The 24,900-nt window shown below is 46.4% G+C and overlaps 1 protein-coding gene across 1 annotated transcript in view; it reads left to right on the top strand.

Annotated features, from left to right (window-relative positions):
* The window catches only part of HYDIN (HYDIN axonemal central pair apparatus protein), a 427,107-nt gene that overhangs the window by 73,770 nt on the left and 328,437 nt on the right, over window positions 1-24,900 (top strand). The window contains exon 6 of the mRNA XM_073307159.2: window positions 10,695-10,894. Within this exon, the coding sequence (XP_073163260.2) occupies window positions 10,695-10,894 (200 nt within the window). The remainder of the gene's footprint in view (window positions 1-10,694; window positions 10,895-24,900) is intronic.

The following is a 24,900-nucleotide window of genomic DNA, read 5'->3' on the forward strand; positions in this document are numbered from 1 at the left end:
CGGCCCAGGTGCCGATGTTGGCTCCTGTGAGCATGCCGATGCAGCTCCCTCCTGTGAGACTGATGCCGACGCCAGTGTTGGCTACGATGCCTACGGCCCTGGCACCATTATCGGCACCACCTCTTACAACTCTGCCCTGGGAATCACATGACCCGCCCAGGGCAGATGGCAGGGAGCTTCCCTCACTGGCACATGCTTCTTCCTCCTCGTCACCGGACGAAGCGTTGGCAGGGACGTCCAGACCCCCTGCATTAGAGGACAACAGAGTTTTACAGCAGTTGCTCTGCGGGGCTGCCCAAGGCTTGGGCATTAAGGCCGAGGAGGTGGTCACAGAATCATAGACTATCAGGGTTTGAAGGGACCTCAGGAGGTCATCTAGTCGAACCCCCTGCTCAAAGCAGGACCGATCCCCGACTAAATCATCCCAGCCAGGGCTTTGTCAAGCCTAACCTTAAAAACTCCAAAAGAAGGAGATTCCACCACCTCCCTAGGTAACGCATTCCAGTGCTTCACCATCCTCCTAGTGAAAAAGTTTTTCCTAATATCCAACCTAAACCTTCCCCACTGCACCTTGAGACCATTACTCCTCGTTCTGTCATCTGCTACCACTGAGAACAGTCTAGATCCATCCTCTTTGGAACCCCCTTTCACGTAGTTGAAAGCAGCTATCAAATCCCCCCTCATTCTTCTCTTCCACAGACTAAACAATCCCAGTTCCCTCAGCCTTTCCTCATAAGCCATGTGTTCCAGTCCCCTAATGATTTTTGTTGCCCTTCGCTGGACTCTCTCCAATTTTTCCACATCCTTTTTGTAGTGTGGGGCACAAAACTGGACACAGTACTCCAGATGACGCCTCACCAATGTTGAATAGAGGGGAACGATCACGTCCCTCGATCTGCTGGCAATGCCTCTACTTATACATCCCAAAATGCCATTGGCCTTCTTGGCAACAAGGGCACACTGTTGACTCATATCCAACTTCTCGTCCACTGTAACCCCTAGGTCCTTTTCTGCAGAACTGCTGCTGAGCCATTCGGTCCCTAGTCTGTAGCGGTGCATGGGATTCTTCCGTCCTAAGTGCAGGACTCTGCACTTGTCCTTGTTGAACCTCATCAGATTTCTTTTGGCCCAATCCTCTAATTTGTCTACGTCTCTCTGTATCCTATCCCTACCCTCCAGCGTATCTACCTCTCCTCCCAGTTTAGCGTCATCTGCAAACTTGCTGAGTGTGCAATCCACGCCATCCTCCAGATCATTTATGAAGATATTGAACAAAACCGGCCCCAGGACTGACCCTTGGGGCACTCCACTTGATACCGGCTGCCAACTAGACATGGAGCCATTGATCACTACCCGTTGAGCCCGACAGTCTAGCCAGCTTTCTATCCACCTTATAGTCCATTCATCCAGCCCATGCTTCTTTAACTTACTGGCAAGAATACTGTGGGAGACCGTGTCAAAAGCTTTGCTAAAGTCAACGAACAACACGTCCACTGCTTTCTCTTCATCCACAGAACCAGTTATCTGGTCATAGAAGGCGATTAGATTAGTCAGGCATGACTTGCCCTTGGTGAATCCATGCTGACTGTTCCTGATCACTTTCCTCTCCTCTAAGTGCTTCAGAATTGATTCCTTGAGGACCTGCTCCATGATTTTTCCAGGGACTGAGGTGAAGCTGACTGGCCTGTAGTTCCCAGGATCCTCCTTCTTCCCTTCTGTAAAGATGGGCACTACATTAGCCTTTTTCCAGTCGTCCGGGACCTCCCCCGATCGCCACGAGTTTTCAAATATAATGGCCAATGGCTCTGTAATCACATCTGCCAACTCCTTTAGCACTCTCGGATGCAGCGCATCTGGCCCCATGGACTTGTGCTCATCCAGCTTTTCTAAATAGTCCTGAACCATTTCTTTCTCACCATGCTGTGCTGCCCAGGGCAGTAGTCTGGGAACTGACCTTGTTTGTGAAGACAGAGGCAAAAAGAGCACTGAGTACATTAGCTTTTTCCACATCCTCTGTCACTAGGTTGCCTCCCTCATTCAGTAAGGGGCCCACACTTTTCTTGACTTTCTTCTTGTTACTAATATACCTGAAGAAGCCCTTCTTGTTACTCTTAACATCTCTTGCTAGCTGCAACTCCAGGTGTGATTTGGCCTTCCTGATTTCACTCCTGCAGGCCCGAGCAATATTTTTATACTCTTCCCTGGTCATTTGTCCAAACTTCCACTTCTTGTAAGCTTCTTTTTTGTGTTTAAGATCAGCAAGGATTTCACTGTGAAGCCAAGCTGGTCGCCTGCCATATTTACCATTCTTTCTACACATCGGGATGGTTTGTCCCTGTAACCTCAGTAAGGATTCTTTACAATACAGCCAGCTCTCCTGGGCTCCTTTCCCCCTCATGTTATTCTCCCAGGGGATCCTGCCCATCAGTTCCCTGAGGGAGTCAAAGTCTGCTTTTCTGAAGTCCAGGGTCTGTATTCTGCTGCTCTCCTTTCTTCCTTGTGTCAGGATCCTGAACTCGACCATCTCATGGTCACTGCCTCCCAGGTTCCCATCCACTTTAGCTTCCCCTACTAATTCTTCCCGGTTTGTGAGCAGCAGGTCAAGAAGAGCTCTGCCCCTAGTTGGTTCCTCCAGCACTTGCACCAGGAAATTGTCCCCTACACTTTCCAAAAACTTTCTGGATTGTCTGTGCACCTCTGTATTGCTCTCCCAGCAGATATCAGGGTGATTGAAGTCTCCCATGAGAACCAGGGCCTGCGATCTAGTAACTTCCGTGAGTTGCTGGAAGAAAGCCTTGTCCACCTCATCCCCCTGGTCCGGTGGTTTATAGCAGACTCCCACCACGACATCACCCTTGTTGCTCATGCTTCTAACTTAATCCAGAGACTTTCAGGTTTTTCTGCAGTTTCATACTGGAGCTCTAGGCAGTCATATTGCTCTTACATACATTGCAACTCCCCCACCTTTTCTGCCCTGCTTGTCCTTCCTGAACAGTTTGTATCCATCCATGACAGTACTCCAATCATGTGAGTTATCCCACCAAGTCTCCGTTATTCCAATCACATCATAATTCCTTGACTTTGCCAGGACTTCCAGTTCTCCCTGCTTGTTTCCCAGGCTTCTTGCATTTGTGTACAGGCACTTGAGATAACTCACTGATCTTCCCTCTTTCTCAGTATGAGGCAGGAGCCCTCCCCTCTCGCGCTCTGCTGCTCGTACTTCCTCCTGGTATCCCGTGTCCCCACTTACCTCAGGGCTTTGGTCTCCTTCCCCCGGTGAACCTAGTTTAAAGCCCTCCTCACTAGGTTAGCCAGCCTGCTTGCGAAGATACTCTTCCCTCTCTTTGTTAAGTGGTCAAGGACACTGATCCCATGGTGAACATCCTAGCACCCTCAGGGCCCTCACGGGTAGCATTGCCCCTCATAAAGACAGTGGTGGACACCACCAAAACTCTATGGCAGATGCCAGCATCTCTGCCACCCACTGCCAAACGCAATGAGTGCTGGTATTTCGTCCCCTCCAGGCTTTGAGCATCTATACTCCCATCTGCCTCCGGACTCGTTGGTCGTCGATGCGGCTAACCAGCAGGAGAGACAAGGTTTCCAAGGTCCTTCCCCAAAGAATAGGGATGCTAAACAATTGGACCTTGTGGGTAGGAAATCTACTCCACCAGCGGTCTACAACTCCGTATTGCTAATCAGCAGGCCATTGTGAGCAGGTACTCTTATAACCTGTGCTTCCATGGCTAAGTTCACAGAGCTCGTCCCTTTGGACTCTCAGTCAGAGTTCACCGCCTTGGTGGAAGAAGGGAAATTAGGCTCTCACGCTTCACTGCAGGCAGCCTTAGATGCTGCAGACACTGCCCCAAGAGTCATGGCGACAGGGGTGGCTATGTGATGGGGGGCCTGGTTGCAAGTCTCAGGGTTACGCTACCAAGTCCAACATACGATTCAGGACCTCCCGTTTGAGGGTGAGACTCTATTTTCAGAGAAGATGGACAAACGGCTCCATAGACTAAAAGATTCCTAAGCCACCCTCAGATCCTTGGGCTTTCATACCCCTGCCACACAGCGCAGACACTTCCGCCTACAACCTCCTCCAAGGTTCCAACAGCAGAACCGCCAGAGCAACTCTAGGAGGAGGAACCGGAGCAGTAGAAGACAACATCCCTCCGCTAACCAAGGCCAGCCCAAACTGCCCTCTGGCCCTAAACCAGGATTTTGAAGGTGCAGTCAAGGACAGTGCACCAGACCAGAGACTGGATTCACCCCGCCTTACCTTTTCCTTCCCACTATCCCCTTTCTACCGTGCATGGTCCCATATAATTTTGGACCGTTGGGTGCTTCGCATGGTAGAGAGGGAATACTCCATCCAATTCTGTGCCCTCCCGCACTTCCTCCCCCTTCCCCGTCCCTCTTCAGGGACCCTTCTCACGAGAAACTTCTCATTCAGGAGGTGCAATTGCTCATAGCACTAGGGGCTGTGGAGGTTCCACTGCAGGACAGGGACAAGGGTTTCTATTCCTGCTATTTCCGAATACCGAAGGCCAAAGGCGGCCTAAGGCCCATCCTGGACCTGCGTGACCTCAACAAGTTTGTATATTTTCATATAGCAATAGCGCAAAACCACAGAAAGTACCTCAGGTTTGTGGTCAACAGTTCCCATTACCAATTTACGGTCCTCACTTTCGGCCTGTCAGCGGCACCTCGAGTCTTCATCAAGTGCATGGCAGTCGTTGCCGCCTTTCTGCGGAAACATCAGGTACAGGTGTTCCCATACCTCGATGACTGGCTAATCAAAGGCTGATCCAGAGCTCAGGTGGAGGCTCAGGTGGCATTCATCAGAGCCACCTTCGAGAATCTGGGCCTCCTACTGAACAAGGCGAAATCGATTCTGTACCCGGTCCAGAGGATAGAGTTCATAGAAGCGGTTCTGGACTCAACCCAAGCCAGAGCATTCCTCCTCCAAGTGAGATTCCGGGCCCGCGACGCCATGATCCAGGTACTCAGGCAGTTCCCCAACACCACCATGAGAAATTGTCTCAAACTGCTTGATCGCATGGTGGCCTGTACATATGTGGTCTGACATGCCAGACTCAGGCTTTGGCCGCTTCAGTTGTGGCTTGTGTCAGTGTACAGACCTGCCAGGGACAGCTTGGACAGGATCGTGACCCTGCCTCCTCCCATCCTCGACTCGCTCCTGTAGTGGATGGACGCTCAGCAGGTGTGCTCAGGAGTCCCCTTCACTGCTCCACAACCATCCCTGACGCTAGTAACGGACACGTCAGATTTGGGGTGGGGGGCTCATCTGGGGGACCACAGTACTCAGGGCCTCTGGTCACAGACAGATCGCCGTCCTCATATCAATGTCAGGGAGCTCAGGGCAGTATGCCTAGTGTGTCAGTCATTCTCCCTGTATATAGCAGGTCGATGTGTATCGGTCATGACAGACAATATGACCGCGATGTTCTATATCAACAAACAGGGGGGTGCATGCTCCTCTCCCCTGTACCAGGAAGCCCTCAGGTTATGGGACTTTTTTATAAAGTACTCAGTCGATCTACAGGCATCGTACCTTCCAGGGGTCCAAAACAAGCTGGCGGACCGCCTCAGCAGGTCCTTTCACAGCCACGAGTGGTCCCTTCGCCCGGACGTCACATCTTCGGTCTTCCAGAAGTGGGGCTGTCCCCAGATCGACCTCTTTGCCACGTGATGCAACAGAAAGTGTCAGCAGTTCTGCTCCTTCCAGAATCACAGTCTGGGCTCCACAGCGGACACGTTTCTCCTCCATCGTGGAAAACTGCTTCTCTACGCCTTCCCACCCGTACTGCTCGTGCACAAGGTCCTGCTCAAGATTCGCAGAAACTGGGCTCAGGTCATTCTCATAGCACCAGCTTGGCCCCGCCAGCATTGGTACATGTCTTTCCTAGGCATGTCAGTCGGAACCCCGATTACCCTGCTGCTTTTCCAGGACCGTCTCACGCAGGATCACAGGTGGCTCCAGCACCCAAATCTGCAGTCGCTGCATCTCACAGCCTGGAGGCTTCATGGCTAAACCTGTCCAAGCTCTCCTGTTCAGAACAGGTCAGACAGGTTCTCTTGGGTAGTAGGAAACCCTCCACTCGGGCCACGTACCTGGCCAAGTGGAAGAGATTTTCAATCTGGTCAGCTCAGTGTGACTTTCCCCCGGTGCTAGCCTAAGTGCCCCAGATTTTGGATGATCTTTTCCACCTGAAGCAGGAAGGTCTCTCCTTGTCTTCTGTCAGTCGCTTCCTGAAGGGCCTCAACAGGTTGTACCCCCATGTCTGCCAACTGGTTCCTGCTTGGGACCTTCACTTGGTCCTCTCTAGGCTCCTGGAGCATCCCTTTGAGCCTCTAGCAACATGCTCCCTGCTCTACCTCTCCTACAAGGTCGCATTCCTGGTGGCGATAACTTCAGCCCGGAGGGTGTCTGAGCTTAGGGCTCTAACATCAGAGCTACGCTACACTGTGTTTTTTAAGGACAAGGTTCAGCTCAGACCCCATCCGGCTTTCCTCCCGAAGTTGGTATCGCAGTTCCACATCAACCAGGACATTTTCCTCCCGGTGTTCTACCTCAAGCCTCCTGCGAGTTGTAGTGAGCAGAGACTCCACACTCTCTATGTCTGCAGAGCGCTGGCCTTTTACATAGAAAGGATGAAACTGTTCAGGAAGCCAGTACAGCTCTTTGTCGCAGTAGCAGACAGAATGAAGGGCCAGCCTGTTTCGACACAGCGCATTTCATCATGGATTGTGGCCTGCATTACCGAGTGCTACAATCTTGCAGGGATCCCAGTGCCACCGATAACGGCACACTCTACAAGAGCGCAAGCTTCATCAACAGCTTTCCTGGCCCAGGTCCCCACCCAGGAAATTTGCCGGGTGACGATGTGGTCATCGATACACACTTTCGCCGCACACTATGCAATTACTAGACAGACCAGAGATGATGCAGCCTTTGGTAGAGCAGTACTCCAGTCAGTGGACAGCTCCGACCACACTTCCTAATTTTGCTTGGGAGTCACCTGATTGGAATCAACATGAACAACTACTCGAAGAAGAAAAACCGGTTACTCACCTTCTTGTAACTGTTGTTCTTTGAGATGTGTTATTCAGGTCCATTCCAATACCCATCCTCCTACCCGTCTTTTGGAGTAGCTGGCAAGAAGGAACTGAAGGGGTGGCGGGTCAGCAGGGCTCTATATTAGGCGCCATAAGGGCGCGACTCCAGGGGGCGCCCAGGCGGACCCAACAGATGCTGCTAAGGGAAAAATCTTCTGGCCATTGCATTGTGTGCGCGCACACACCTGATTGGAATGGACATGAACAACACATCTCGAAGAACAACAGTTACGAGAAGGTGGGTAACCATTTTTTTTCATTCCCCTATCACAAACTTCTCAGGTTAAGAAGAAAAGATGGTTGGGAGGTAGGGCCAGTTTCCGGTTGTGCCGTTGGTTTTAGTGGGACCAAGATTTTACCGCAGTACACAAAGTCTTTAACTCTGGAGACTAAGCTAAAATCTGTTAGATCTATAGTAGGATGATTTTGCTGGTTTGATTCTGGTCCTAGCTGCGTTTATCCAGGTCTCCAAACCACCACTCATCTGCATGGGATTGTCCAGCTCTGTTCTGAAAAAGCCAAGGCCTTAGAGTTCCACAGTTCGGTTTGCTGTGATTGGCATGTGTTGGCAGAGCAGTCTGGGAGAAGACTGAGCCTCTGTGATTCGCAGCATGGTTGGGTCTCACTGTTCTCTTCATTGGCTTGTCCAGTTCATCCCACTTTTGAACTAATAAAACCTCAGATCATCCCCCCCGCACCAACTCAACACCAGAATTATTGTGCTCACCATGTTTGGTGTTTCATTGGAGACTGGCTGTTTGATCTTTACAGGATGATAAAATATACACATGGCTACATTATCAGGAACATGCATCTGTGTATACAAAGAAAGTGGCATGGATTCACCAAGGGAAGGTCATGCCTGACTAATCTAATCGCCTTTTATGATGAAATTACTGGTTCTGTGGATGAAGGGAAAGCAGTGGATGTATTGTTTCTTGACTTTAGCAAAGCTTTTGACACGGTCTCCCACAGTATTCTTGTCAGCAAGTTAAGGAAGTATGGGCTGGATGAATGCACTACACGGTGGGTAGAAAGCTGGCTAGATTGTCGGGCTCAACGGGTAGTGATCAATGGCTCCATGTCTAGTTGGCAGCCGGTATCAAGTGGAGTGCCCCAAGGGTCGGTCCTGGGGCCGGTTTTGTTCAATATCTTCATAAATGATCTGGAGGATGGTGTGGATTGCACTCTCAGCAAATTTGCGGATGATACTAAACTGGGAGGAGTTGTAGATACGCTGGAGGGGAGGGATAGCATACAGAAAGACCTAGACAAATTGGAGGATTGGGCCAAAAGAAATCTGATGAGGTTCAATAAGGATAAGTGCAGGGTCCTGCACTTAGGACGGAAGAACCCAATGCACAGCTACAGACTAGGGACCGAATGGCTAGGCAGCAGTTCTGCGGAAAAGGACCTAGGGGTGACAGTGGACGAGAAGCTGGATATGAGTCAGCAGTGTGCCCTTGTTGCCAAGAAGGCCAATGGCATTTTGGGATGTATAAGTAGGGGCATAGCGAGCACATCGAGGGATGTGATCGTTCCCCTCTATTCGACATTGGTGAGGCCTCATCTGGAGTACTGTGTCCAGTTTTGGGCCCCACACTTCAAGAAGGATGTGGATAAATTGAAGAGAGTCCAGCGAAGGGCAACAAAAATGATTAGGGGACTGGAACACATGAGTTATGAGGAGAGGCTGAGGGAGCTGGGATTGTTTAGCCTGCAGAAGAGAAGAATGAGGGGGGATTTGATAGCTGCTTTCAACTACCTGAAAGGGGGTTCCAAAGAGGATGGCTCTAGACTGTTCTCAATGGTAGCAGATGACAGAACGAGGAGTAATGGTCTCAAGTTGCAGTGGGGGAGGTTTAGATTGGATATTAGGAAAAACTTTTTCACTAAGAGGGTGGTGAAACACTGGAATGCGTTACCTAGGGAGGTGGTAGAATCTCCTTCCTTAGAGGTTTTTAAGGTCAGGCTTGACAAAGCCCTGGCTGGGATGATTTAACTGGGAATTGGTCCTGCTTTGAGCAGGGGGTTGGACTAGATGACCTTCTGGGGTCCCTTCCAACCCTGATATTCTATGATTCTATGATTCTATGTTCTTAAGAGGATGGATCTAGACTGTTCTCAGTGGTAGCAGATGACAGAACAAGGGTAATGGTCTCAAGCTGCAGTGGGGGAGATTTAGGTTGGATATTAGGAAAATCTTTTTCACTAGGAGGGTGGTGAAACACTGGAATGCATTACCTAGGGAGGTGGTGGAATCTCTTTCCTTAGAAGTTTTTAAGGTCAGTCTTTACAAAGCCCTGGCTAGGATGATTTAATTGGGGATCAGTCCTGCTTTGAGCAGGGGGTTCGACTAAATGATCTTCTGAGGTCCCTTCCAACCCTGATATTCTCTGATTCTGTGACTCGCTCACCCTCCCTGGGTCACTTCCTACCGTAGTTCCAGAAGTTGCTGTCTGTAGGGCATCAGGGTCTCCAAGCTCCTCAACATGGATGGTTCTCTGGTGCTCCTTAGGCTCCAGGCCTCCAATCCGGCTCGTAGGGTCTCTGGCTCTTGCAGGCAGGGGCTGTGGTGGCTCAGCTGGTGCTTCAGCCAAAGGTCCTTCCTCTCCGGCAGTCAGCCCAGAATGAGCTGGGCTGCTCCCTTTTATACTGAGGCAGCAGTTGGAGCATGCCCAGCATGGCCTGAAGGCTGGGATTTCTGCCACTCATGGTGTAGGGTTAACCCTTCCCTCTCCAGTGTGGGATATGCACACCCCATCACAAGACCCATCTGTCAGGTCTAGGATCTGAGATACGCAGTGTATCCCCAAAACACATGAAGTTACATCAGCCACTGAGTCTTGGCACAGACCACCAGCCCTGATGAAAGATATCCTACAGTGGGACTGTTGGCAAAGGGAGGGAGGGCCCCTGTGGAGCTGGGGAAGGATCAAGAAACACAGGATGTTGGGAAGAACAAGAGTTATCGTGTCCAGTTTGGGGGAATCAGAGTGGGAGATCCCAGCTGAGGCACGGGATGAGGAAGAAAAAGGATAGGATGGTTAGGGGGTTTAGAGCTCAAAGAAAGATCTGGTATCCTTGTGAAGTGTCAAGGAGAAGGATCGGAGTGAAATTAACTTGTGTCACCATCTTAACTGTATCAAAAAGGCAATTAGGATTAGGTGAAGAACATGCTTGCAGTTGCTTGCTTTCAATATATGTACTTTCACTGCGTTACCATTGCAGAAAAATTGGTACTGTTTTTGAATGTCTCTATGAAGAGGATTGATCATAAATCATAGTAGTAGGGAATAGTGCTATTTTGCTCACACCTGAAACACTGGGAGCAATTCTTGTCTCCAGTTTGGGAAGAATACATTGTAGAAAAACTGTTAAACCATGATACAAAGAGTGAAGGCCACGGCACCCGAAATGCCTTAATGTTCCCTTCTTGTAAGTATGGATTCTGTTGTCCATGAAGCCAGTTGGATTCCTTCTGTTGCTCGCTTTGTTGTGGGAATGATGCCTGAGTTTACCAGACTGACGTGGTATGTGTTATTTCCCCGTAGGATTACATCCACCAGGTAACCTGCATCACAGAAAGAGAAAAGTTTATTGTGCCTATCCGAGCGATAGGGGCTCGGGCAATACTGGACTTCCCTGACCAACTGAACTTCTCCACCTGCCCCGTCAAGTACAGCACTCAGAAAACTCTGCTGGTTCGCAACATTGGCAATAGAGAGGCCCTCTACAGAACCAGCCTTCAGAGGTAAAGGGGGCTCTGGTTGGTCTTCATGTGCTTCACCTCGCTTGCTAAAGGCTGTGTTAATGCAGGGTAGCAAAGAGGAACTGAGCAATCAGATAACGTGCACATTGCAGCTTAGAGCACACCAGCTGTTTATTGTTACTTGCTGTGTGATGGAGAAAGTGTTTGTCTGAGACTCCAACCCTTGTCCATGGTGAGTCGCAGAGTTTTAGGGCATGCTGTTGTGTGTGCTCCATGGAAATAGCATGCACCAAACCTGTCAGATGAAAAAGGAAAAAATCTTGTTGCAGCCCTATAGTTAAAGATACAGATAGGAGAATGGTAGCTAAGTCCTTCTCCCGCTATGGAGTCTATGGGTAGGAGCTGTTGTCAGTTGCTGAATGTGGGTGTGTTCTCTCCGTGTGCTGTACCGGCTCTGGCCAGGTAGCCAGTACAGCAGACTCTGATCAAACTGCCCAGGAAGACCACAGACTTGGTTCAGTAGTGAAAACACTTGGCCAGGTTTACTGTCAATGAAGCACGGTCCTAGTGCCCAGGCTCAATGGTTATAGGTACACTAACACACGTATACTCATTACAATGGACCAGTTAAGTGAACTGCGGGATTTTTCATTCTCACCATGGCCAGACAAAGACACCCCCCTGTGATCCCTATTTTATACACTGATACAAACAAGTTACGTATTGCCCCTCTGATGTGGTTAGTTACCACCCTTTAGTTGCACCTGTTTGTTGGATCAAAACATCTCTATCCATCACACAGTCATCCTGACTTTATTTTTAAGAGGGGTCAGTGTGCCCTTGCATCATCTTCAGGGAGTGACAGGGAGTGTGTGTACACCATAACCTTGTATTGGGATGTTCTGGTACTAAGTGCTTGTGTTTTCGCAACGCCTTGCCAAGTTCATGTATTGGATAGTGAACCTGCAAGCATCTGCTTTGTAAAAGGGTTTTGCTCATAGCTTGAGCCTTGGTAACTTTGCTTTATCTCAGCAGGGTCTGTCTTTAGTTCAGGCCTTAGGCCTTACACCATGCCACTTATGCCAGACCTGTCTCAGGCTCTCTCTTTCTACTAGAGAAGCTTGTCAATCAGAGTCCATTTCTTGTCAATCAGACTCCATTCTCCAGATTTAGCTGCAATAGCTATTGTATGGTAAAGAAATACCAACTGAGTACTAAAACTTCTTTAAAGGTGCTTATCAGCTCCACGCCCCACCCCCGCATAGATACACCATAGATTATATTCATGTTAAACTTCACTAACTATGTATGTCAGTCAGTTCCTAGGTCAGCAATCAACTAGTTCAATCCTGGTTTGCAACATGAAATTGAATGCATTGGAAAACTTTTTTTAATAATCTTGAACTGCAAGAAAAATCCAGCTGACTGTTATGAAAGTGCATGTTGACTGTGTAAAGATGAATAGCTGATAAGATTTCTCTTGTAGTCAAATAGTTGTGGGGAATCTGTCATCTTTTGCATTTTATTACGAATTTTCCAAAACCAGACTGGATTTTCAAGCAGAAAATTTACATCTTTGACTACAAACTGTATTTTGTGCTAATTAAAAAGAGAGGCCACTCTGCTGTTCAGGTTCCTTTTAAATACTTATCTGCTCTTTCAGCATTGCAGCTGCAGCAGGGTTTTGTTTTTTTAAGTGCCAAAAATATTCAGTGAAATGTCAAAAAGAGCTCTGCAGTGAAAACACTAAGAGAGATTGACCTCCAAGCAAAGCTGACAACCCAGTTGGAGGGTCAGGCCAATACACCACTGCACAGGAAAATAAACCATTTGCTGGCAATTATATACGAATAAATATGTCTAGGCAGACTTTCCCCGGAGACAGGCTCTTTTTCTGTTAACAGTATGGGGGTTGATTTCACTGCTGCTCGGGCTGCAGTAGAGACCGTGATGGTGTTACTAACAGTACAGGTGATGGGGATAAAGTTCAATTTGACACTGGCTCTTTTGCATATCAGCAGTAGTAACTTGAGGATGGTGATTGACTGTTATCTTTGAGCATTCAGACTTGTGCCAGGAGCTTCACAAATAAATGAGAGATGTGTTCCCTGTCCTGGAGAGCAGACAATGAAAATATAAGATGGTATGCAATAGTGAGACCAGCAGCGTGGCGAATAGGGGACGGTAGCCAAGTACACACCTGAATTCTGCTAAGTATGTGAGCACGTGCTTAAGTCCATCTCTGTTCAATAAAGTGACTAAGCACATGCCTAAAGTTAAGCATGTGCTTAGTCTTTGCTGAATAAGAATGGACTGTTGAATTGGGGCCATAATATACATTTCTTGGATGTGTCTTGAAGTGCCCTTAATGTGTGTCCGTTAGAGTTCAGTGAATAATTATTTTTTTTGTTTTGATGGCCAAATTGGGGGTAAAAAGTTCAGTTAACTTCTAATCGAAACAGAATTTTTTCATTTTTTCTTGCTGAAACCAAAATGCTGGAAAAAATATGTTTGGGTGGAAAGAAAATATTTTGAGTGGTGATTGGGAAATACCATTTTGGAAGTTTTTGTTTTCAGAGTTTTTTTTACTGAAACTATTTGCACAAATTCAGATCAGATTTGGCAGTTTCAGTGGCCCAGAACAGCATTTCCCAGCAAATTTACTAATCACTTCCCCCAAAATCACCCAACTTTAATATACATGTGTGTGTATTTTTACATATACATATATATTAAAAATTGAGGAGTTCAATTTGGTGGAATGGAACTGGTGTGGTGGAATAGAACTGAAGTGATTTGTAAGGGCATATGAATGTATAAACATAGGGAGGTGTCCTGGTGTCTTCCCCCTCTCTTTTTGTCATTGATAAAAGCAGAATAACGAGTTTCTCTTCTGTGATATTCAGCAAGATAAATGTCAAGGGCCAGGAACTTTGAAATGAAAATGGTGCCTCAGAGCAAATCTCAGCGCACAGCTTCCCGTTTTCATCTCAGCCTTCTTTGTTGTTGGCGCTAAAACCACTGTGCTGCGCTGCCTTGTAGGGAAGGGATGTTGAATTTCAAAGATGAGCACTTGCCTTTAGGAGCTTCACCACAAATCTCCTAAAAGTTTTAGCAAACTCTCATGCAGAAAGAGTTATTGATGCTTTACTGTATTCTGATTCATTGTTATGATGAGTATGCCCATGACCCCAGCTCCCTACCCCCACTGAGCACAGGCAGGCCCCTCCCTGAGCCTCTGCCCATACCCTCACCGTACCCCCACCTGTGCCTCATGGCCATGAATAAATTTAGACTGGAAAATAGGTTTCTAACCATCAGAGTAGTGAGGTTCTGGAATAGCCTCCCAACAGGAGTAGTGGGGGCAAACAACTAACCTAGTTTGGAAATGGAGCTTGATAAGTTTATGAAGGGGATGATCTGATGGGGTTGCCTGCTGTAGCAGGGGACCGGACTCGATGACCCAGGAGGTCCCTTCCAGTCCTAAATCCCTATGTTTGTCACAGCTCCAGTGTCAGAAATCCCCTTTAATCACTCAGTGCACTTCCAACACTTCCTCCTCCTTCTCCCTGATGTTCTGGAGAGCAGGAGGGCATGGTGCTGCCCTGGCTTCTCTCCTCTTTGTTGACAATGTAGTGCCAACATTGTGCGGGAGCTTAGCTGGAGAAAGTGGCAAAGTATGGTTCTGTGGGTCTCAGAGCATCTTTTCCCCTACGTCTGAGGCCAGAACACAGGTCATGTTGAGAGCTGCAAATCACCAGGCTCATTCTAGGAGAGAACCATGCTAGAAAAGAAGAAATTCAAGGCGACTGATCCCCTTTCCAAACAGAAAGACACATTGAGTCAAATTCTTCCATCATGCAACTCCATTGATGTCACTTGAGTTACATGAAGGTTGAGATTGTCCCATCAATGGTCAAGCCAAGGGAGAAGATGTCTACCGAATCAGACCAAGACCACAGGCAACCAGGAAACAGAGTAAGTGGAAGGTTGATCAGCTGCAGTAACAAACAGTGATTCTGAAGAAATGATAAAGATGATCAGCTCATCTTCTCTCTTCAGAAGCTTCCTCTTAGCTGTCTCTCTGCAGAGCTTCTTGTCTCTATCAGGGAATGATGCAGAGGACAGTTAGGGCCATCACAGTATTCAAGGATCCTTCTGGGATATAGTTCAGCCCCTTTGATGCTGAAGAAGAGCTCCCAAAAATGGAGGCTGGAGGCAGAGAAGAGATGGAGATGTGGAAAGGGAGAAGCTGAAGATTCTTTGCAGGATTCTTCTGTGATACGATGGAGTGTTGGCTGCTCTGCTTATCCCATCAAAGAGACCTGTCTAACTGGGACAATCTTATTTCTTGTCTTGGTAACAGTACCATTATTAAAATTAACGTATGTGCTCAGATTAAATTATGGTTTGGGATTCGCCCCTTTTAGGTCCTAATGGAGGCCTGGAGGACATTCAGTCACTAGTAGGTTAATGCAACTCTGCTAGTGATTTCTCAGGGTCAGCAGGTGATTTTTTAATGAAATAAAAAGAATGGAAAAACCAGTTTTCAGCCTAACCTAAATTATTGTATTGTGAAGAACAGGTTTGGACACTGATAATGAGAAAGCAAAGACATTTTAGGAGGGAATAGAGAAAAAGGCAAATAAAAAGGTTATTGATGAAAGGTATAATATGGCTTGATAAGAAAGATATTGTTGCACCTGTGTGTGGTCCATGCATCTCGCAACTGGACAGATATTGAGGGTTTGGTTTAAAACCTAAATAAATTAATTGAATGTTGCCAACGCCACTTCCTCTTGTTAGTTACAATCCTAAATTTATAGCAGTGGTATTTGGGTTTGGCATCTTGATCAGATAGATACATTTGGCCAGCTCTTTAAAGAAGGGAAACTGATGACTGGAGGAATCAAGCTAATTATAAACGTCAAAATACCCTTTTATGTCATAACTTAGAAATTCAGTATTGGTCCCTTTCCAGTGTGGAAATAGGGGCCAGATCTTTGGTATCTAGCTCTGTTGAAATCAATGGAGTGAGGCTGATTGGTACATGCTGAAGCTCTGACTGTGATTTTTGTTGACTGTAGGGAGCCTTCTAAACTTAGGCAGGTAAAATGGAGACAGTAGATCAAAACCAGAATTTGAAAAACAAATCAAATAGCTAAGTATATAAAGACACATAATACATCAAAAGTAGGAAAGTCATGTAAAGGAGAAAAAATAAGATAGTTGAAGATTTTTCAATATCCAGGGTCACTGGTGATCAGTTTAAAAGGATAGATTATCCAGAACCAGTATGGTTTTTAAGACCAATGCACAATTAATAAACTAAAGGCTAAAGTTTAATCTGACATCTTCATCTCAGCTGACCATTTGGCCGTTGAAATACATTCCCAGCTGGGGTGTGTAGCCTACCGTCTGTTTTATTATTTATGAACTATAGAAACCAAACTGATGAATTGATTTAAATCAAGAAAAGTTTAGGTTTAACAATGGGGCTCCCATTCCCCAGACCTGGAGACCTGGGATGCCTGTCAAAGGTAATGCACTCAGGCTTCAGAGAAAAAAGGCGGGGGAGGCAAAGCACAAGACTGTTTCTGCTGGCTTACCTCTGCTAGGTGGCTACAGACTGCGTACAGCTCAGTCACAGTAGCGAGGCCCCAGCCTGAGGGTTATTGCCTAATACAGCAAGGCGTAGTGGCCTCCATCCCCGCTTGAGAGTGATAGACCACTACACTTCCCTTCCTCATCCAGCCATCTACATAGGCAACTTTAACAGCCATCCCAAAGACTGGGGATACTGCTCAAATGACACAACCGGGGAACCGATCACAGAATGGGTCTCCCTCGAAGACCTCCACCTGCTCTATGATCCGAAGCAATCCAGATCTTTTCGGTCTGCAAGTTGCACAATGGATCGCAGCCCTGACCTGTGTTTTGTGACCTGTAACAGCACAGGTATTCCACTGGCCACAACAAGAACCATTTTAAGTCACTTCCCACATAACCAACATTACTCAGTTATCCTCCAACATTAGTTGAAGACAGGGATCACGTTTGTTGATTTGTGTTTCCCTTCATCCTCTCCCCTGGTTCTTGTCACACATATGGAAAGCAGACCAGAAGTCCAAAGTGCAAGCAATGTGATTTTTATTGGGGTTAATTTCCAGCAGGCATATGTATACTATAATTCAATTCTGCAGAGCCCTGTTTCCCAGTGTTCCCACTCCCCCCTTCTCAGCAGGCATAATTATAACTGAAATGCACACCCATAGTCCCACCTCTTACAACTTATGGTCATGTTTCGTTTTGGGGCTCATCTGGCTAGAGTCTTCCGTCCTACCCCTTTTGTACCCCATGGGAGGGGTAAGGAATGAGGTTGTACTTTGGTCAGGGGCAAGCATTTCTCTGGTCTTTTAGTGTTTTACTGGTTGCTTGACCTTGCCTTGAGATAAGGAGTTGAGGCAGTCTTCAAGTGTGCACTCATATATTACATTCCCGCCATGCCTGAGAACACTTTAACTGCTTTTATCTATTTTCATTATATTAACAAACCCATCTGGTTTAGGCAAAAGCAACATTTACAGTGTCTCTTTGGTTTTAGTAAAATCCTTTTGTTCATACATATTAGTAAAAATATATATATATATCCAACACCAAACAGACAAGCGGAACTCAAAATACTATCTCAGGCAAAACTTACAGGCCTGGATCCTACATTGGCACTAATACAGTAAACAATTTGTCCTCTGCATACAACACTGTCTGGAGACAGGGCCTCCTCCTCAAGATCTCCCGTGTCATTCACTGCTGGCGAACGAGCTGTCTCCTGGGAGCGATGACCGGGGACTGCAGCTTTAAGGTACACCGTAATGGCCAGATCAGTAGTCCAAGAACTCTTAACTGAAGCATCCCTCAGGGCTTTATCCTGGCCCTGATACTTTTTAATCTATACACTGTGGATATAGCAGCAATGGAGTTGAGGAAATTTGTGTATGCGGATGATTTTGCCCAACTGTTCAGCATACAAGCTTCCATACCATCAGCTTCACCCTAACCCAAAATATTAGCATAATGGCTGATTATTTCCAATGCTGAGAACTTAGGCCTAACCTGAAAAAAAACATGGTAACCACTTTCCATCTCAACAATAAAATAATTAATACCAAACTCGATGTGCAGTTCAGTGGTGAGAGTGTCAGCCACGAAGCTAACCCAAAGTATCTTGGCGTTACACTGGACTGGAGTTTGATCTTTCAATAACACATCGAGAACACCCACGATAAGGTCAGATCTCATGTTGTGCTTATCAGGAGATGGCTGGAACATCATGGGGCCCCAGTACAAGGACCTTATGATCCACAACAATTATTTTGGTATATTCTGTGGCTGAATACTATGTGCCAGTGTGGTCTCACAGCAGTCTTGCTAAACTCCTTGATACTGAATTCAGTAACGCCATGCGCATAGTGTCAGGAACACTCAAATTGACTCTGGTTGACTGGCTCCCGGTCCTATTGCACATCCATCCTCCACAGATTAGAAGTGCTTCCTAGACATCTCACTTTCTCAAACACATCAATGCAAACATAAGGATCCCATTGCACGATGACCTGCAGAAGCCGCCAAAGACAAGATTAAAATCCCGCAACCCTCTATGGAACTGCATCAAGACCCTTACAATCAACTTCAATGCTGATGCTCAATGGAGAGCCACAAGGACTGTTTCAACTACTCAAAACAAACAGCTCGTCGATGACCCTGCCGAGGAATCACTGAGGTTTTGATTTATCTTGGACAGGCTGATTCAAATTGAATCGCATCAGGACATCTCATGGGAGATTGGGACAAACCCTCTTTAAATGGAAAATGAGGCAAACACCTGTATGCGACTCTGATCACCAGACACAAACAATGAAGCACATCATATCCGACTGTCCTCTTAGTTCTTTTGCCAGGAGCCTGAGGACATTCACCAGTTCACTGCTGTGGCAATGTGCTGGCTATCAAATCTAGATTTACATTTGTAGCTGTTGCTATTGACCTAAACCATACGAAAGAAGAAGGCTTCCTGTGGCTTCCTGCCACAGCCTCGCCAAGAAGCCTCTTGGTGAGGCTGTGGCAGCAAATAAATCAATGGGGACACAGCTGTCTGACCAATAGATGGCTGGCACAAACAGTCCACTACAAGAGTGCTTTAACTTAAAGCTGCACTTTATTTAGTCTCTAGCACTTACACATGTCTGCAACAGGTTAGTAAAACACTCCAAAAATTAATAATTACTAAAGTCTGGAGTGGTCTTCAAGTGGTACAATGACAGCCATCCGATTGGCCCATCTTTCAGCTGCTGTTGGGGACCCTAAGATGTGTCCACAAAGTTTCCCTGAATAGTCCAACTACCCCATACTTTTTCTCCTTATTTATTTGGGTTAGAGTAACAATAACATGTCAATAAAAAAAATGAAAAGGAGTACTTGTGGCACCTTAGAGACTAACCAATTTATTTGAGCATAAGCTTTCGTGAGCTACAGCTCACTTCATCGGATGCATACTGTGGAAAGTATAGATCTTTTAATACACACAAAGCATGAAAAAATGGGTGTTTACCACTACAAAAGGTTTTCTCTCCCCCGACCCCACTCTCCTGCTGGTAATAGCTTATCTAAAGTGATCACTCTCCTTACAATGTGTATGATAATCAAGGTGGGCCATTTCCAGCACAAATCCAGGGTTTAACAAGAATGTCTGGGGTGGGGGGTAGGAAAAAACAAGGGGAAATAGGTTACCTTGCATAATGACTTAGCCACTCCCAGTCTCTATTCAAGCCTAAGTTAATTGTATCCAATTTGCAAATGAATTCCAATTCAACAGTCTCTCGCTGGAGTCTAGTTTTGAAATTTTTTTGTTGTAATATCACAACTTTCATGTCTGTAATCACGTGACCAGAGAGACTGAAGTGTTCTCTAACTGGTTTATGAATGTTATAATTCTTGACATCTGATTTGTATCCATTTATTCTTTTACGTAGAGACTGTCCAGTTTGACCAATGTACATGGCAGAGGGGCATTGCTGGCACATGATGGCATATATCACATTGGTGGATGTGCAGGTGAACGAGCCTCTGATAGTGTGGCTGATTTATTAGGCCCTATGATGGTATCCCCTGAATAGATATGTGGGCACAGTTGGCAACGGGCTTTGTTGCAAGGATAGGTTCCTGGGTTAGTGGTTCTGTTGTGTGGTATGTGGTTGCTGGTGAGTATTTGCTTCAGGTTGGGGGGCTGTCTGTAGGCAAGGACTGGCCTGTCTCCCAAGATTTGTGAGAGTGTTGGGTCATCCTTCAGGATAGGTTGTAGATCCTTAATAATGCGTTGGAGGGGTTTTAGTTGGGGGCTGAAGGTGACGGCTAGTGGCATTCTGTTATTTTCTTTGTTAGGCCTGTCCTGTAGTAGGTGACTTCTGGGAACTCTTCTGGCTCTGTCAATCTGTTTCTTCACTTCCGTAGGTGGGTATTGTAGTTGTAAGAATGCTTGATAGAGATCTTGTAGGTGTTTGTCTCTGTCTGTGGGGTTGGAGCAAATGCGATTGTATCGCAGAGCTTGGCTGTAGACAATGGATCGTGTGGTGTGGTTTGGATGAAAGCTGGAGGCATGTAGGTAGGAATAGCGGTCAGTAGGTTTCCGGTATAGGGTGGTGTTTATGTGACCATCGTTTATTAGCAGTGTAGTGTCAAGGAAGTGGATCTCTTGTGTGGACTGGTCCAGGCTGAGGTTGATGGTGGGATGGAAATTGTTGAAATCACGGTGGAATTCCTCAAGGGCTTCTTTTCCATGGGTCCAGATGATGAAGATGTCATCAATAAAGCGCAAGTAGAGTAGGGGCAGCATTGTTCTAAGTCAGCCATAAAAATGTTGGCATACTGTGGGGCCAATTAACTTAGGCTTGAATAGAGACTGGGAGTGGCTAAGTCATTATGCAAGGTAACCTATTTCCCCTTGTTTTTTCCTACGCCCCCCCTCAGACGTTCTTGTTAAACCCTGGATTTGTGCTGGAAATGGCCCACCTTGATTATCATACACATTGTAAGGAGAGTGATCACTTTAGATAAGCTATTACCAGCAGAAGAGTGGGGTCGGGGGAGAGAAAACCTTTTGTAGTGGTAAACACCCAATTTTTCATGCTTTGTGTGTATAAAAAGATCTTCTATACTTTCCACAGTATGCATCCGATGAAGCGAGCTGTAGCTCACGAAAGCTTATGCTCAAATAAATTGGTGAGTCTCTAAGGTGCCACAAGTACTCCTTTTCTTTTTGCGAATACAAACTAACATGGCTGTTACTCTGAAATAAAAAAAATGTAAGCAAACAATTTCAAAGTTTAAGCAAGAGGTTTCCTCAAACCATTAGACAGATATGTTTTTGCAGAGTCTGCATGTCTTGACGGCCCTGACAAACACATCCCAAAGGGCAGATATAGATAAGCTTTCGTTTTTTCTAAAACACATACCTCAACAATTTCAACAGAGATCTTATCGGGAAGGACAGAGGGTCAGGCTCCCCACCTACTCCTCCTCACTGCTTCCTTAGTTATTCTAAGGCTGTTGCAGAGGCCTGCTAAGAGCTACTGATGTAGCTACATTTGGCCATATGCATGATAATCAATATTACAATTATCGGTAGCAGCCAGGCATCTTGCTGGTCCACCAAAATCTCCCCATACAGTGGCAGACATTGGGAATACCCATAACGGAATCCCTATCCATAGCAGAAAGAAAAGGAGAACTTGTGGCACCTTCATGCAGCCGATGAAGTGAGCTGTAGCTCACAAAAGCTTATGCTCAAATAAATGTGTTAGTCTCTATGGTGCCACAAGTCCTCCTTTTCTTTTTGTGGATACAGACTAACGCGGCTGCTACTCTGAAACCTATCTCTAGCAGGTATCTGATGGTAGGTACGCTGACCTGAACACTTCTGGCAGCAGAAGCAATCTGTGTACCCTTGAGAAACAAACCCTCAGCTGTATAGGAACAATTAATTTGTGACATTTGATCCTTCCTGACTGGTTCCGCTCAGCTGTCAGTGAAATGACTTGTTCGCCTTTAATACACTGAAGAGCAAAACTATGTTTTAGCTCAGGAGTTCTCAACCATTTTCTTGCTGAGGCCCCCCTCAACATGCTATAAAAACACCAGGGCCCAGCAGCGGGGGGGAGGGGGAAGAAATTGGGGCTCCAGTCCAAGGGGGACCCTTGGGCATAGGTATGGTTTTACTTTTATTGGGGTGTGGGGCAAGAGCTGGTGAGGCTTGAGCCAGCTCCGCACAGCAGTGTCCAGGGAGGGAGCACCACCTCCGCCCCCTGACTCACTCAGGAGGCCACCAAGTCTGTCTGGGCTGTGGGGGCCCTGTCAGGGTTCCCTCCCCACTCTGAACTCTAGGCTACAGAGATGTGGGGACCTGCATGAAAGACCCCTGAGCTTATTTTTACCAGCTGAGGTTAAAACTTCCCCAAGGCACAAATTCTTTGCCCTTGGAGGGTACGCTGCCACCACCAAGTGATTTAACAAAGAATCAGGGAAAGGACCACTTGGAGTTCCTATTCCTCCAAAATATCCCCCCCCCCCAAGCCCTTACACCACCCTTCCTGGGGAGGCTGGAGAATAGTATCCTAACCAATTGGTTACAAAGTGATCACAGACCCAAACCTCTGGGTCTTAGGACAATAGAGAAGTCAGTCAGGGTCTTAAAAGAAGGACTTTATTAAAAAAAAAGGTAAAAATCACCTCTGTAAAATCAGGATGGAAAATAACTTTACAGGGTAACAAAAGATTCAAAAACACAGCAGAACTTCCTCTAGGCTTAGTTCAAAGTTACAAAAAAAACACAAATAAATCTCCCCCCAGCAAAGGAAAAATTCACAAGCAGAACAAAAGATAATCTAACACGCCTTGCCTGGCTTTTACTTACAATTTTTGTAATACGACAGACTTTTAGGATGGTTTATAGGAGAAGGAGTTTTCTGACCTGATGCTTCTCTATTCACAAGAGAACACACCAAACAAAGCCTTCTGCCCCCAGATTTGAAAGTATCTTCTTTCCCCATTGGTCCTTTTGGTCAGGTGCCAACCAGGTTATTTGAGCTTCTTAACCCCTTACAGGTAAGGAGGAATTCTAGGCTACCCATAGCTGTATGGTTATGACAGGCCCGGAACCAAAAAATATAACTCAAAGTGGGGACTCAGTTCAAAAAGTTTGAAAACCACTTGGGGTGCAGGGAGCGGGTAGCTGGGGCTGTGTGCTGGTAAGGGAGTAGCTCAGGGTGCAGGGAGGGGATAGCTTGGGGCTGTGTGAAGGCAGGTGAGTAGCTAAGGGTGCAAGCAGGGGGTAGCTAGGGGCTGTGTATGGATGGGGCTGGGGGGTCACAGTGCAGCTCTCAGCTTTGGGGAGGAAGGTGCTGAGGCTCCTGGCTTTGGGGGAGGTTTGCCAGCTTCACCCCACAACGCTCCCAGCTTCAACGCTGGGGCTTGGGGCATCGGGTTTCAGCGGTGGAGCTCCTCGGTCCCTCTGAAAGAGCTCGCAGACCCCCATTTAAGAACCCTGTTTTAGCTGATGCCTAATCATCGGAATTCAACTCCCTCCATCACATTAAAGAGCAGTTATTAGGGAACCCGAGACAGCTTTCACCAGTCATAGGGGTTCATGGGATCCAACCATGGCAATTGGAATGCAGATGAACTACTGCATTTGGCAATCCAAGTATATGAACATTGGGGCTCATAATGGCCAGTGCTGCTTTCCCAATAGCAAACAGTCCAAGATTCCTCACTCAACTTCTCGGGATATATCTGCACTGCAGCTGAGAACCAGCCTCCCAGCCCGGGTAGCCAGAGTTAAGCTAGCGAGACTTAAGTTACTGCGCTATACATAGCAATATGAATGTTGTGGCTCCTTTGCAGACTTGGGCTGTCCTGAGCACGGGCCCAGGGGGTCTTGGGAGTGCGAGCTGTTACCTGATCCGTAACGTCCATGCTGCTATTTTTAAGTGCACTAGCTCAAGCCCTGCTAGTGGGAGTCTGTCTATCTGGGTGAGCTTGAGGCTCACTCTCAACTGCAGTGTAGACGGACCTGCAAGCTCCAGTGCTTCTCCCATTGAAATCAGTGGCAAAGCTCTCACTGACTAATGGCCCTTAATTGGAGCTACTTATCCTTAATGAGCAAAAACTCCAGCAATTTCATCAGCTGTCTATGGGTTCCTATCAATAATGCTCCGTATGTGCCATGCTCCAATTGTTCACCTTGTTTTTATATATGAATTACATTTCAAAACCACAGTGAGACACTCCAGACTGTGCTTTTCAGGATGATAATTTAACTACCAGCAAAATAATAAAAACAAATAGATCTTGGTCCTTTCAGAGGATGCTATAAGCCCCTCCCCCCACAAATCAGGCAGTCCTTGCCCAGAAATGCATTTCACCTGACTTATCCAGAAAATGATTCCAAGACATTAAGATGTTGAGACTTCCCTTTGATGAACCAGGAGTCCCTTGTTATGTTCTGTCTCAAATCACCATGTTTTTATGTCAATATTAATGCACAGCAAATTCTTATAATGACTTCTAACACACTGGAAAGAGCTTAAGCAGTCCAAGTACTTCTAGTAAGCATAGCCAATGTTCTTTACAGACTCACTTAGCAAGCACTCTTGATTCCTGCCATCCAGAATTACAACTTTCATCACTTGTGCTTAAATAGAGAATCTCCCATTAAATTCACTTACAATTAAATCCTCCTGTTAATGACACTTCAGTTACCTAGAAACTCAATTGCTGAGATTGTAATTGAAGTATTCTCTTCTCTTGTTTGACTTATTTACATGCTGAGATACCACTCTAGCTACAGTTTTGATCTTCATTGATTCAACGCCTTTACTTCTTAGAATTAACTGTAACTGAAATACCAATAGGTTATGATCCTTCTTAAATAGAATCAGGATATTTTTAAAATTGAAACAATGAAAACGATAGATTAAAAACCCCATTAATCATTC

This window comes from Lepidochelys kempii, chromosome 12, assembly GCF_965140285.1.
Source record: "Lepidochelys kempii isolate rLepKem1 chromosome 12, rLepKem1.hap1, whole genome shotgun sequence".
Classification (NCBI taxonomy): domain Eukaryota; kingdom Metazoa; phylum Chordata; order Testudines; family Cheloniidae; genus Lepidochelys; species Lepidochelys kempii.